The sequence below is a fragment of the Vespa crabro genome, chromosome 14 (genome assembly GCF_910589235.1).
Source record: "Vespa crabro chromosome 14, iyVesCrab1.2, whole genome shotgun sequence".
In the NCBI taxonomy this organism is placed as follows: Eukaryota; Metazoa; Arthropoda; class Insecta; order Hymenoptera; family Vespidae; genus Vespa; species Vespa crabro.
Window position 1 is genome coordinate 651,858 of NC_060968.1, and position 13,143 is coordinate 665,000.

The 13,143-nt window shown below is 25.5% G+C and overlaps 2 protein-coding genes across 4 annotated transcripts; one reads left to right on the forward strand and one right to left on the reverse strand.

Annotated features, from left to right (window-relative positions):
• The first annotated feature begins 2,385 nt into the window (after window positions 1–2,385).
• LOC124429125 (inhibitor of nuclear factor kappa-B kinase subunit alpha-like) lies at window positions 2,386–6,279 on the forward strand. Of its 3 annotated transcripts, none has more exons than XM_046973985.1 (12): window positions 2,386–2,717; window positions 2,849–3,045; window positions 3,190–3,348; window positions 3,422–3,639; window positions 3,716–3,820; window positions 3,923–4,061; window positions 4,190–4,375; window positions 4,435–4,646; window positions 4,743–5,024; window positions 5,127–5,273; window positions 5,397–5,612; window positions 5,688–6,279. In XM_046973985.1, the coding sequence occupies exons 1-12, from the start codon at window positions 2,612–2,614 to the stop codon at window positions 5,764–5,766; spliced, it is 2,046 nt and encodes a 681-aa protein (XP_046829941.1). In that variant the 5' UTR covers window positions 2,386–2,611; the 3' UTR covers window positions 5,767–6,279. The 3 variants fall into 3 exon arrangements, with proteins under 3 accessions (XP_046829941.1, XP_046829940.1, XP_046829942.1); XM_046973984.1 differs by having other exon boundaries at window positions 2,387–2,717; window positions 2,846–3,045; XM_046973986.1 differs by having other exon boundaries at window positions 2,604–2,730; window positions 2,846–3,045.
• A 2,355-nt stretch (window positions 6,280–8,634) lies between these two features.
• LOC124429014 (translocation protein SEC63 homolog) lies at window positions 8,635–12,969 on the reverse strand. The gene is made up of 12 exons (XM_046973693.1): window positions 12,340–12,969; window positions 11,891–11,993; window positions 11,682–11,796; window positions 11,506–11,611; window positions 11,039–11,262; window positions 10,771–10,932; window positions 10,479–10,707; window positions 10,260–10,405; window positions 10,027–10,174; window positions 9,462–9,951; window positions 9,057–9,348; window positions 8,635–8,986 (listed from the first exon to the last, which is right to left on the reverse strand). Exons 1-12 carry the CDS (start codon window positions 12,461–12,463, stop codon window positions 8,846–8,848), a joined length of 2,280 nt encoding a protein of 759 aa, XP_046829649.1. The 5' UTR covers window positions 12,464–12,969; the 3' UTR covers window positions 8,635–8,845.
• Between the last annotated feature and the right edge of the window lie 174 nt (window positions 12,970–13,143).

The window sequence follows — 13,143 nt, forward strand, 5'->3', positions numbered from 1 at the left end:
TGAATACCAAAGTACACACATAAGTATTCAACTAAGTATAAATAAAATAGTTTGATAATATCTATTCATTATATAATATTATCTTAATATGATAAAAGTTTTAATTTCTACCGAATAATAAATAGCTTGTTTTAGAAATTAATTCGATATATATATTTTTATATATTTTATACATTATAATATAAAAATTACATATGTTTAATTATATATTAAAAATTTTTTGTTTGTTCATATAATTTACACAAAATTTTTAAAATCATTGTATAACTTTAATGATTTTCTCTTACTTTTATTTGATAGATTTAGCTAATTTGATTTCTAAATGGCTTATTTGTAAATCCATCTAACTCTTTCTTATCTATTTTTCATCCTGCTTTCTTCAAATTTATGATTGTTCTTATATTTACATAAAAACTGTTTTGTTTATCGTGCTTTATTAATTTTATCAATTAAATCTATTTCTAACCTTACCTTGATCATTTGGAATTAAAAGTATCTTTAAACTTGTATACTACCATTTTCTTTATTTTACCTATTACCTAAAAGTCTACATTCTGTATACTATTTCTTATTCTTACTTATTATTCTTTTCTCAAACCTCTCTATTTAACATCTTTTCAAGTAATTATTAAGCCTCACACAAAATTTACTCCACTAACACATTTTTATCTAAATTCTCATTTATAAATAATGATTCTAACTAATAACTCTATCTAAGCTTTTACACATATTTGACATTTCCGTTAATTTTATTAATGATACTAGGAAATGCCGAAGGAGCGAATTTTTTGATTCAAAGAAGTAATTTGGTATAAATTGAAAGTCACGTAAAAGTCATGGTATTATAGATTGTTAAACTCATCTTGATTTTAACTATTGTGTCTCAATGATAATATGTTGTATATTTTTTAATTTCCTGGATGACCTTGAAATCTCGAAAAGAATTGATTCACATTATAATATATACTCCTTTGAACTAAACAATTCATTCCTTCGGAATTTTTTTATATCATTCAAAGTAACAGAGACATCGCTTTGTAATAAAGTTACTGATACACCTATATATATACATATAAATTAATATGTATACATATAATATATGCTTCGGACAGCGATCCTCAAAATGCGACTGAAATACTGCAATGTCATCTACACAAGCTTGAATTATGGTGCCAAAAGTGGTAAATCAACATCAACGAAAATAAATCGGGACATATAACCTTCACGCTGAAAAAGGGCATTTGCCCTCCTGTGACAATCAATGGGACAGTAATTCCAACCAGGGATTTTGTTAAATACTTGGGTATGGTACTTGATAAAAGACTGACGTGGAAACATCATATTAAATCCAAAACAACCTATCTGAAGGAAAGAGTAAGAAAGCTATATTGGATCATTGGGAGATCATCCAAGTTAAGTCTGGAGAGCAAGCTCATAATATACAAAGCCATTCTAAAACCCATTTGGACCTATGGAATTCAACTATGGGGAACCGCTAGTAACTCTAACATAGAAATTCTACAAAGATTTGCAATGCCCCTTGATATGTAACAAACGAAAGGATACATATTGATTTAAGAATTCCTACAGTCAAGGAAGAAATTGTTAATTTCAGTGAACGCTGCAATATTCGTCTATCTAAATATTCGAATCCTCTAGCAAATAAATTGCTAGTAACCTCAGAACTAGTACGTAGGCTAAAAAAGTTCTACACTTCTGATCTAGGAAGAAGATTTAGTTAATTTCTTTTTTTTTTAATTAGGTTAATTAATCATTGTAATGTTGTCTTGAATTTACAACTCATGTCAATATATCACGTCAGCAAAAATACTTATAATTCTCTGCAAGAATTGATTGTATATTCCTCTATTAAAAAAAAAAATAAAATAAAATAAAAAAAATAAAAAAAATAAAAAAATAATAATATATTAAACAATTTAATATATTCGATTTTATTTATTTTTGATTTGCGTTATATGTTAAAAATGAATCGTGTCATTTTCTGTTTTCTTTAACCTTGACAAGACGATGCATCAAAACGATCTCGGCAGTAGTTAACCATATTGTAGTTCGTTCAAGGAGATATCAAATGTAAACAAATGCACATGATCAAATGTGATCGGATCAGGACCGTACTTATAACCTTCAGATATTATATTATAATATAATATTTTTCTGACAGAAAACTTACGAGAATATACTCCTGCATTTAACAATTAACTATCATTCAGCATCCAATAGCTGGTATCCTAACACTAATCACATTCTTAGTACGTGATTGTTTCATTTAGATTTCTATTTCGTTAAACGAGCTATAGGTGGCGATTTTCTTTATAGTGTATGTTACGCTATTGAGATAATATGATACAGTTTTGTTAAATATGTGTGCGTATGCTACTTATCAGTGCCACTTTACTATTTAAGACTAAATAAATCCTAGTGAAATCGAAAAAAAATGCAAAAAAATTTGATAATGCAGCATTTCTTCTATTAAAAATAAATAAAATCTTTTAAAGTGCATTGTATATACAGATACTACAAGCTGCAAAAATACTTGTTATATTTGCTTATTTCTTCTTATATATTGCTTATTACAAAAGTCAATAAAAAAATGACAACTGTCACATCATTAAATTGGAATTGTGAACGCATCTTAGGGACTGGAGGTTTTGGAATTGTAAAATTATGGGTTCATAAATCAACCGGACAAAAACTGGGTAAATTAAATATGTAAATAGTAAAAATACGATTATATGTAGCAAGTGCATTAAAAGTATTCTATGTATTCTTAAATTTATAATTCGTCAAAAAAATTATAATATTAATTTAGTAATTATTTTTTTAGCAGTAAAACAATGTAAATGGAATGATACACAATTAACAGCAATACAAAAAGAGCGATGGACTAGAGAAGTCGAAATAATGAAGCGCTTAACACATCCTAATATCGTAAAAGCAATACATATTCCATTTGAACTTCTGGATAAAGATAAAAGCATGCCAGTATTATGTATGGAATATTGTACAATGGGTGATCTTAGAAAAGTAAATTTTTTATTATTTTTATATGTGTCTACACCATACTTTAATTTTAATTATTATTGTTTGATTTTTTGCTTTTTAATATTGATTGAATCATACTATCACTATTATAGGTTAAAATTGTTTTTTTTTTGTAATATCTGTCAGGTCTTGAACAAACCAGAGAATTGCTGTGGTATTAAAGAAACAGATACCTTAAAAATAATAAGTAATATTTTATTGGCTGTAAAGTATTTACACTTGCATAATATTACTCATCGTGACTTAAAACCAGAAAATGTAGTTTTGCAACCTGTAAAAGGCACAGTAAGAATATATTATCTAATCTTGTAGAAAAAAGTTTGTAAAACTTTTATATAATATTTAAAATATTTTATAGGTTTTATATAAATTAATAGACTTGGGATATGCTAAAGAAATTGGAGAGACAAGTACATCTGCATCTATAGTAGGCACGTTGAATTATGTAGCTCCAGAACTTCTTTGTAATGAAAAATACAGTTGCTCTGTTGATTATTGGAGCTTAGGAATACTTTTCTATGAAATAATAACCGGAAAGAGACCATTTTTACCACTTATGCCACATACAATTGAATGGTAAGTAGTATATTTATAGAATAAATATTCTTTATAAAAATCATGTTTATAAACATTCTATTATTAACTTACACAGGATGCAAATTATTAAAAATAAATCCAATGATGATATATGTGCATATGAATGCGAAGGAAAAGTAATATTTAGACAAGATATAGAAGATCCAATAGATCTGTCTAGGTAAATTTTATAAAAAAAAAAGTTTGGTTTATTCCATACACAATTATAGAAGAATTTATTAAATATAACTTTTATTATGATTTATTTTATTTTATTTTATAGTTATATCAGATCTGCGATGGTAGAATGGTTTAAAGTTGTCCTTCAATGGGATCCTAAGAAACGGGGTAAACAATTAGATGTAAATGGAACATTTGAATTAGTAGTTTTTAAATTACTTGAACCAGCTCTATTACAGAAGGTATTTTTAAGTAAGCAACAATTAAAAATATGAAATTTTTCTTTTTTATACAGATGCAAATAATAGAATAGAATTTTTCGAAATTATTGTTTCTATGCTTTACATGTTATTGTTTCTATATTTTACAGGTTCTGTATGTGTATTGTATGTATTTATATAAGATTAATACATATGTAATTGATAACAACACTACACTTTCAAATTTGCAATTTCTTATAGAGAAAGATACGAATATTTCAGTAAATCATCAAATATTAACTGATTATTATGGGAATATCCTTCTTAATGACACACCAGTTCTTGCACAAATTAATGTACGTATTAATATAACATGAAATGTTTTTATAATTTAAAAATAATTTCATTAATATAGAACTCAATGTTATTTGTCCTGAAAACTGGGGATATATTAATATACAATATACCTGTACTAAGTATGCCTTACCTAACACAAAAAATGATAGAACAATCAAAAAGTGAACTCGGTTTTGAAGCATTAAATGATTATTATCGTGCAACCATATTCATGATGAAACAAGAGTTGCATTTTTTCAATTTGTATATTTTTGCTTTATCCATAGAAGTGTAAGTTCATTCTTCTTATTCTTTACTTAATTGTTAAATACATATAGTAATTAAAACACTGCAATGATCTTATAATAAAAAGGTATAACATTTCAGAGATTTAATAAATGCAAGACTTGTTAAATTTGGAAAATGTATGAAAAATACATTACAAAGTACAAATTTATTAGCTGCAGAAGTAACTTCTTGTCAAACCCATTATGTTAATCAAGAAATAAAAAAAGAGAAAATTGAAGCTTTGGAAGAAAATTCTAAGAAAGTAAACAAATTACTAACTGCTGCTAATCAAATACAGTTACAATTTACTAGTTTAAATGAAGATAATAATGTATTAAGAAACATTGCCCAAAATATTTCAATAGAAGTTTTATATGAAATGTAAGTAACATTATATATTTCAATTTTAATGCTATATTATTCTAGAGAAAAAGAGATTGATATTTACTACTAATGAAATATTTTAAATAAATTCTCCTATAGATATGATAAAGCTTTAGATATATATAAAACTTTTAAGGAGACCTTTAACCGTATTGGGACACCAACAAAAATGGTTAAAGTACTTTTTGAATTCATAAAATTACGAGAAGTTCAATTTCGTGAAAACAAAATCATTGAATTTGCAAGGTATTATGTCTGTTTAAAAACATTTATTATTGTAATTAAAACAATAATCAAGAAATATTTTTCTTGTTATATTGAATATAATCATGATTTGTATTAGTTTGTACATTAAGAATCTTTTTACAGGCAAATAAATAAACTGGAAAATGAACTTTTTAAATTAGAAGGTTCATTTGATTCTGTAATAGTCATGACTAAAAAGTATCAAGAAGATTTGCATTCTATAATAAAGGAAGATTCAGATATGGAACTTTCATCTAAAATTGATGAGATTACTGAGCCTAATAAATCTATAGAATGTCATGATAGCTTAATATATGAAAATTTAATAGTACGACATACGTGAGTTTATTTTACATTATGTTTAATTAATACTAATTTTCTACAACAGTTTTATATATTATATTTATTGTATAGGATGGATAACCTTATGACAGAAATAGAGAAAATATATCAGGAGATAGGCTTGATCCATAAAATGAAAAATAAATTTTGAGTTATACATAATACGTGCAAAATATAAATATTCATCAACATTTTTTTAATAACTAATATATTATTCCACTTTAATTTTACATTATACTTGTATCAGAAAGTTGTATTGAATTAACTTTTATTACAATTATAAAAAAAAAAAAAATAATAGCATATATTCTTATCTTACTCATTTAATATTTACTTCTTTCTCAGTTCTAAAGAATGTATTTACTTTCAATTTATTCATCCTTTCTAGTTCGAATAGAATATTAATTCATATTGTTGAAATAGAAAAAAAATATATATATTTGTCATAATGATTTGTAATCTCCTATAGTGTAGTAAGTATGGATCTTTTTTCTACGATTAAACCATGAAATATTTACTAGGAACAGATCCTAAGGAATATGAATTCATTTAAAGATTATGATAAAAAGGATTGTGATTCTATAAAACAAAATAAAAAATATAAAAATAGATAAGGTTAATTTATTATTGTAAACTGGGGTGAATTAAATGAGTTTCTATTTAATCTATAGAAATAATTTTTGATTCAAATATTTTTTCCAGAATTATCATAAAAGAAAATGGGATAAAGAAATAATTATGAGTGCAGAAAAAGTTTAGATTGTAGGGTTGTTCAGAAATTATATAAAATTATATAGTAATTTTGTATAATCTTTTTGTAGAAAAAATAATTCTTCAATTATTCATCTTATTGTGTCTTTTAAAAGAACCGGATGCCCTCTTTTGAACTTGTTATCATTTACGTAAAAGAATAGGCATCTTTTTTGAATTGAAGCTGTAAATGTTTAATGCACCAATGCCTACGTAACAAATAATCGAATAAAAATTCTAATTGGATCTATTTTGATTACTATATATAGTTGTCAATTTCAAAATAATATTGTATATATTGAAATTAAAACTTAGAAATTTTGAGTATAGAACTGACTATTAATCGTAAATTCTAATTAAGTACTGATATTAATTACAAAATAATGAGATTAATCTTAAACAACAAAAATTTCGACTAAACTAAGTGCAGATACCAGAATAAATTAAACACAGATTAAGATATTATTGACAGTAGACTTTAAAATGGATCTTGCCTCAATTCTTACATATATGTAGAAAATATATTAAATATGAATTCATTTATACATAAAAACAATGTAAATATTTTCATTTTCATAAATTCTTCGTCGGAATGTTTTTGAGCATTCTTATTGGTTTAAAATTTAACCATGAACTTTTTATAATTGAGAATATAGAGAAGTTCGACTAACATAAAATATATCTGTAAAAGAAATCTAGTAATTACCCTAGAAAGTACATTACGAACAAGAATAGATTTTAATTAATAAAATTTCGTCAGCAAATAATACAATTTAATACTTAAATTGTATTAAAGAATTAAGGAACAATAAAACACTAAGAAAGGTTTATAAAAGAATTTTAATAAAAAAGACGTGTATTTCATCTTTTATTTTTAGCGCATCACAACGATCGCAGTATACTTTCATAATCTAGTAGGTATTGATTGGTCTTGATATTTTCATTAACGACCACTCATTGGTTAGCACCCTTTTTCTGAAAGAACTTCATTCTGGTGACTAAAATGTAAAGTCACCATATATTGAAAAGATAGATAATTTGCATAATCTATAAGTATTATAATATATCTATGTAAGGTATTAACAGTTCCTTGTGACTGTTTATTGTTTGAAAGATTTTTTTAGGGATAAGCGCGCGAATAGATTTAGGATTCAAAAAATCCTTAATCTTCAGCCTATAGAAATTCAATGTAATAAGTGTTTTTAAACTTATTTTAGAATTATATTTAGATAAATGACGTGACAAAATAATGAAAAAAAATGAAAAAATGAAAAAACTAAGAAAAAAAATTTTTTAAAGATACTCAAATATTTGCGAACGATTTTTAATTTTGTGACTTAAGCGAATATTTGGTTTACGCATTTCTAACTTTCAACGAGGAATATTTATGGCATTAAACAATTTAACGTATGTAGGATATGACAGACATCGATATGTATATATCTGATTGTTACAAATAACATATATTTATTTATATATACTTATATATATACTTATATATATATACATATATATGCTAAAAGAAAATAAGTTATAATGAAAAAAATATATTAAACTTACATTTATCATAAGTAATAATATATATTGTATATAAAAGTAAATATACAGGAATACTCATAACTTTTAAAAAAGATAAATAATTTATATATTACATATGTATAAATAACATAATATTGATTTTTATATAGATTTATATTCATATGTTACTTCATACACATAATGTAGATTTATTACAGTAAAGATTTGCATTGTAAAGTTCTTTATAAAATGTAGATTAAAATGTGATAATCTTGTAAATTATAATTAAATGTAATTTTATAAGACAAAATGTTACTTATAAAGAGCAAGTGACTAATATTTATATACTTTATTTATACTATACATTTTTTTTATGGTAGAAGTTTTTTTATTAAATTTTTTCTTGATTCAGATTTTATTGTTTATTACTACGAATAATGTATAATTATAGTAATTATAAATTCGATTTCTTTCAGCATATACATATAATACATAAATGTACAATACACCAAATTTTAATATCATATCTTTGTATATGTGTACTATGTTATTATTGTTATTAAAAACTATATACAATACATATTTTTTGTAATATACACAATAAATCTTTTATTATTAATATATTTAATTATTAGCATATGATTTACAAATCACGAAAATTCATATAACATAAACACGAAAATAAAATTATTGGTATATTATAAAATACACAACCCTATGCACGTTTGAGATTAAAAATTAAACAACGATCTTAAAATAAATATCATGTTCTTTATTTACTATTATTTTCTCGTCATGGAGAAATATTACACACCATACTATTTCCTAGATTGTCCACATACATCAACGATTATGCAATTCCATGTATAAAAGACAAATTTACATTAACTTAGCAAGTAAAAAAAAAAGAAATGAGGATTTTTAGAATATCCATTCATCCGATCATATAAGATAAATAGATATTATTCATTATCACTGATATCTTCGTCAGTTGTGAACTCGGAATGTTCATCCACTGCATCCACATCCTCTGCAGTTTCTTCATCCGAAATATCCCATTGAGGATGTTCTGTTGGTACCTCGGGAGCTTCTTTTACATCCAACTATCAATCACATTAATTTAATGATTTGAAAGTAATTAGTAAAAAAAATTAATTTTTCAATATAATGTACCTTAATATCTTGTGCCTGATCAAAACCAAGATATGAATCGCTACGTAAACATACTGTAAATGTATATAGTCCCGGCCAACGAGGTGCTGTAAAACGTAATTGTACCTCCTCCGAATGTGCTAAAGATGTAACATGTACTGGAGTTGTCAGCAAAGTTTGACTTTTGCGATCACAGATATAAACCCACCAATATTCTTGTTTAACATCAGGAAAAAGTGGACAATGTACTTCGTGTGATAAATTACTTCTTCCTTCTAAAACTCTTTCTCTTTTTGAAATTCTTTGTTGAAATCTATAAATAATAATATGAAAAAATCGTGTCTTCATATTTTTAATTTATATACATAACTGAAAATAATTATGGAATAAGATTAAAATATTTAATGATTTATTATAAATTATTACCTTTCCCATTCTGTATCATCATCATCAATACTCATATCTTTCTTATCATTACTGTCTTCATCATCACTTCTATCGCTATCAGCTTCACTATCACTAACATCAGATTTCTCTTTGGAAGACTCTTTTTCTATTTTGTCCTCTTTCTTTTTTGTGTTTGGTGTATTACTTTGCTGTGTACTATTATTACTCTGTTGTGTTGTTTGTCCTTGTGCTTGTATATTTTTTACAGGGGCTGTTTTCTTATTGGTACCTTTTTTGTGAGGTTTCTTCTGACCTTTCTTCTGTCTAAGCCATGCTGGTTTCTTCACAGATTGATTTTGTTCTTCTGAACCTTCGTTAACTTCCCCACTTACTTTGATGTCATCTATCATAGTTTGTTCTTTAACAGTGTCATCACCAAATAAATGTTTCATGTCTTTGCGTGTTAATGATACTGTTACGGTTACTATAGCACCAGCAGTATACACCGTTGGATTTTCATCATCAATTACTAAAATTCAAATGAAATATTAATTGGTTTAATTGAATAGTAATCTTATTGTGCGATAGAAAACAATAATCTAACCTTCAGACCGCACTTTGAATTCTATGTATGGCATATTTCCAAGAACTTTCATAACATCTTCATATTGACTATCCGTCAAGTTTCTAAGAATCAGTCTTCTTTCCTCTCCTTTTAATTGTGCAAATTGTTGAAGGCTCTTAATTTGGCGCTATCAAATAAATATATATACAACATTTGCTACCTTTGATTATATTTACAAAAAATTTGCAGTAAAATAATATTAGAGTAATTACTTTTTTGGCTAGAAAGTATTTTAAATTATCCTCAGAAATATGTGGAAGTTGAAGAAGAGGATTTTTAAATTCCCAGAATGCTTGAACAATCATTGGACACAGTTTCATACAATTTTCTATAGTTTTTATACTGGGTACTCGCGGAACTAGAAAAGAATATATTTACATTTATAAGAAATTCATTAAATTATTTTATATATAAATATATATGATAGATACCTCGTTTTGCATAAGCTAGAAAAATTACTTGATTGACACATGCAACCATTTCTTGGATTAAATATGGACATTTCTTTACAATATACTGTCTATCTTTATCTAATGTTTCCGGATTTAATGATATACGTGACAAATGTGCATGAAGTAAAGCTCTAGCTTTTATTGAATACAGATGACATAATGGTATTTCTTTATTTTTTTCTCCTAAGTTAGTTAATTGCTTGATAAGCTGAAAGTATTAAGAAATATTGTGTATAAAACATAAAAAAACATAATTTTATAAAGATCTTACCGAAGGAACTTCTTCAATGTCTGTATGTCTTTCAATTATTTCTGCATTACGTTTCTTACAGAATTCAAAAGATGCAGCAAGAATCATAATAACTCTCTTTAAAGTCATCGATGGAGTTTTAATAAAAAAGTAGTAATATGTTTCAGTTGTAGCTAATAAAACCTAAGAAATTGTTTTTTTGTTAAATATACACAATACATTTTACATGTACAATTTACATTACAAATTTATATCCAATAGAATTAATCTTTATATAAAATAGAATTACTTGATCTCCTGTATAACGAATACTTTTATACCACCATGTTCCAACAACTGTAGGTAAAGCTACCATAAAAACCAATGCGTATAAACCTAAAACCCAAACTGAATTTTCTTTTTCAACTATCCAAGAAGGCAAAGCTATTCCAAAGCTCATTGCACCTGGGCCATCTGGATTTCCATATTTTTCCCAATTTTTTCGTGCCTCATCATCTGTCAAAGCCTGATAAGCTAATTGTATATTAAAAGAAGAAATAATTTTTGTTAAATTTTATATTAAATTTGTTAATATGCTAGAAACAATATACTTTCTTATGCAATATATGCAAGCTACGATATTGATACATATATACATACATATATATATATATATATATATATATATATATATATATATATATATATATATATTGATACATTTCATAATATTATTTAAAACTAATTATACTTTGTTTATTTCATTTATAAACTAACCTTTAGTTAACTTCATAAACGCTTTTTCATTTCCTGTTTCTTTATCTGGATGTAAAATCAATGAAAGTTTACGATATGCCTTTTTAATCTCACCTTGTGATGAGCCCTTAATGAAGATACGATTAATAATTAAGTTATTTAATTAAATAGATATCTTAAATATTATCTATACTTACAGGAGAAACTCCTAATATTTCAAATGGATCAAAATTTGCCATTTCATAATCAAATTGGGATACTTTATATGCTAGTAAAATAAGAATTATCCATCCCAGAATAATCAGAAACTTCCTACGATAATGTACAGATTATGATATCAATCGTATCTAATATATACTTTTGTTAAATTAAATAATTAGATTATAAAAAAATATATAAAACTTACGTAAACAATGCTTTTGTTTCTTTCCAAGGTTCATTCGATTGTAAAATGATTTTTTTCTTTTTGCATCCATCGCACTGACATTCTTTCGAAACTTTATCCGGATCTACAAAGAGAAAAATGTTAATTTTAACAATCTGTTCCCCATAACTTAATTACAAATGGTAATAATCAAAAACATATTAATAATTATAAATTTTGAAAAGCTTTGAGCTTAATCCATTATGATAATACACGATATATAAAATATATCTCTTATTAAAAATTAAACTTTAAATTTAGTTTATGAAACATTTTTTAATTTAGTTATTACACGAAGTTTATTTCGCCAATTACTTTATTGTTTCTCTACTAAAGTAAAAACAATCAATAAGAGCAATAAAGTATAAAGAAAAGCGTCGCCATTCGATTCATGAGTTCAATAAATTTTAAATAAACTGATATACTCTAACCTTGCTTTGGGCAACGTGGCCATAGATAATATGTTCCGGGTATCAAAAGGAGTGCCAAAAATGAAAGCAGGAAATAGAAAAACGTCCCTCCACTTTCGTCATATTGAAATTTCTGTCCGCTCATAGCTCATTAAGTACAAATATTTAAATTAATCGAGTTATACTTTGAATTCACGGTTCCATCATGTACATCATTAAAGTGTAACATTTATCTTCGTCAAGAGTGCCAACTCAGCATAGACCGCGGATGAATAATTTTAAGTCCGGCATACAATAGACGTTCTCGGTGACGTTGACGATTCACCAAAAATGAGTATACTTGTCATTCTTTCTATCAGTTTTCACCGTTATTTTTCACTCCCTCTTCTTTTCATTCCTTTCCATTTTTTAAGCTCTCTCTCTCTCTCTCTCTCTCTCTCTCTCTCTCTCTCTCTGCAACTAAATTGTTATATTAGTAATTACGAAGCTCGTTCTTCCTTCCTATTAATAAGTTTCCTTTTTATTACAATAAATAATAATCTATCTTTTTTCGTTAATACTAAGCCAATAATAGTATATATGTTAGTACTATTGGAAAGACAAAACTCTTGTACGTATTTCTTAATTTAAAATATAGTTAGGAAAATATACTTACTTAAATTGATGACGTAGATTAATTAATTAAGAAGAATGCACATCTAAATAATAATTATTTTAAGACGAGCATAAACTATATTTTATTGTTTTAAAACACATTCGCAGCAAAGCTCAATATATATATATATATATATATAATTTAACTGTCTTATATTTTTTTCTTATTTG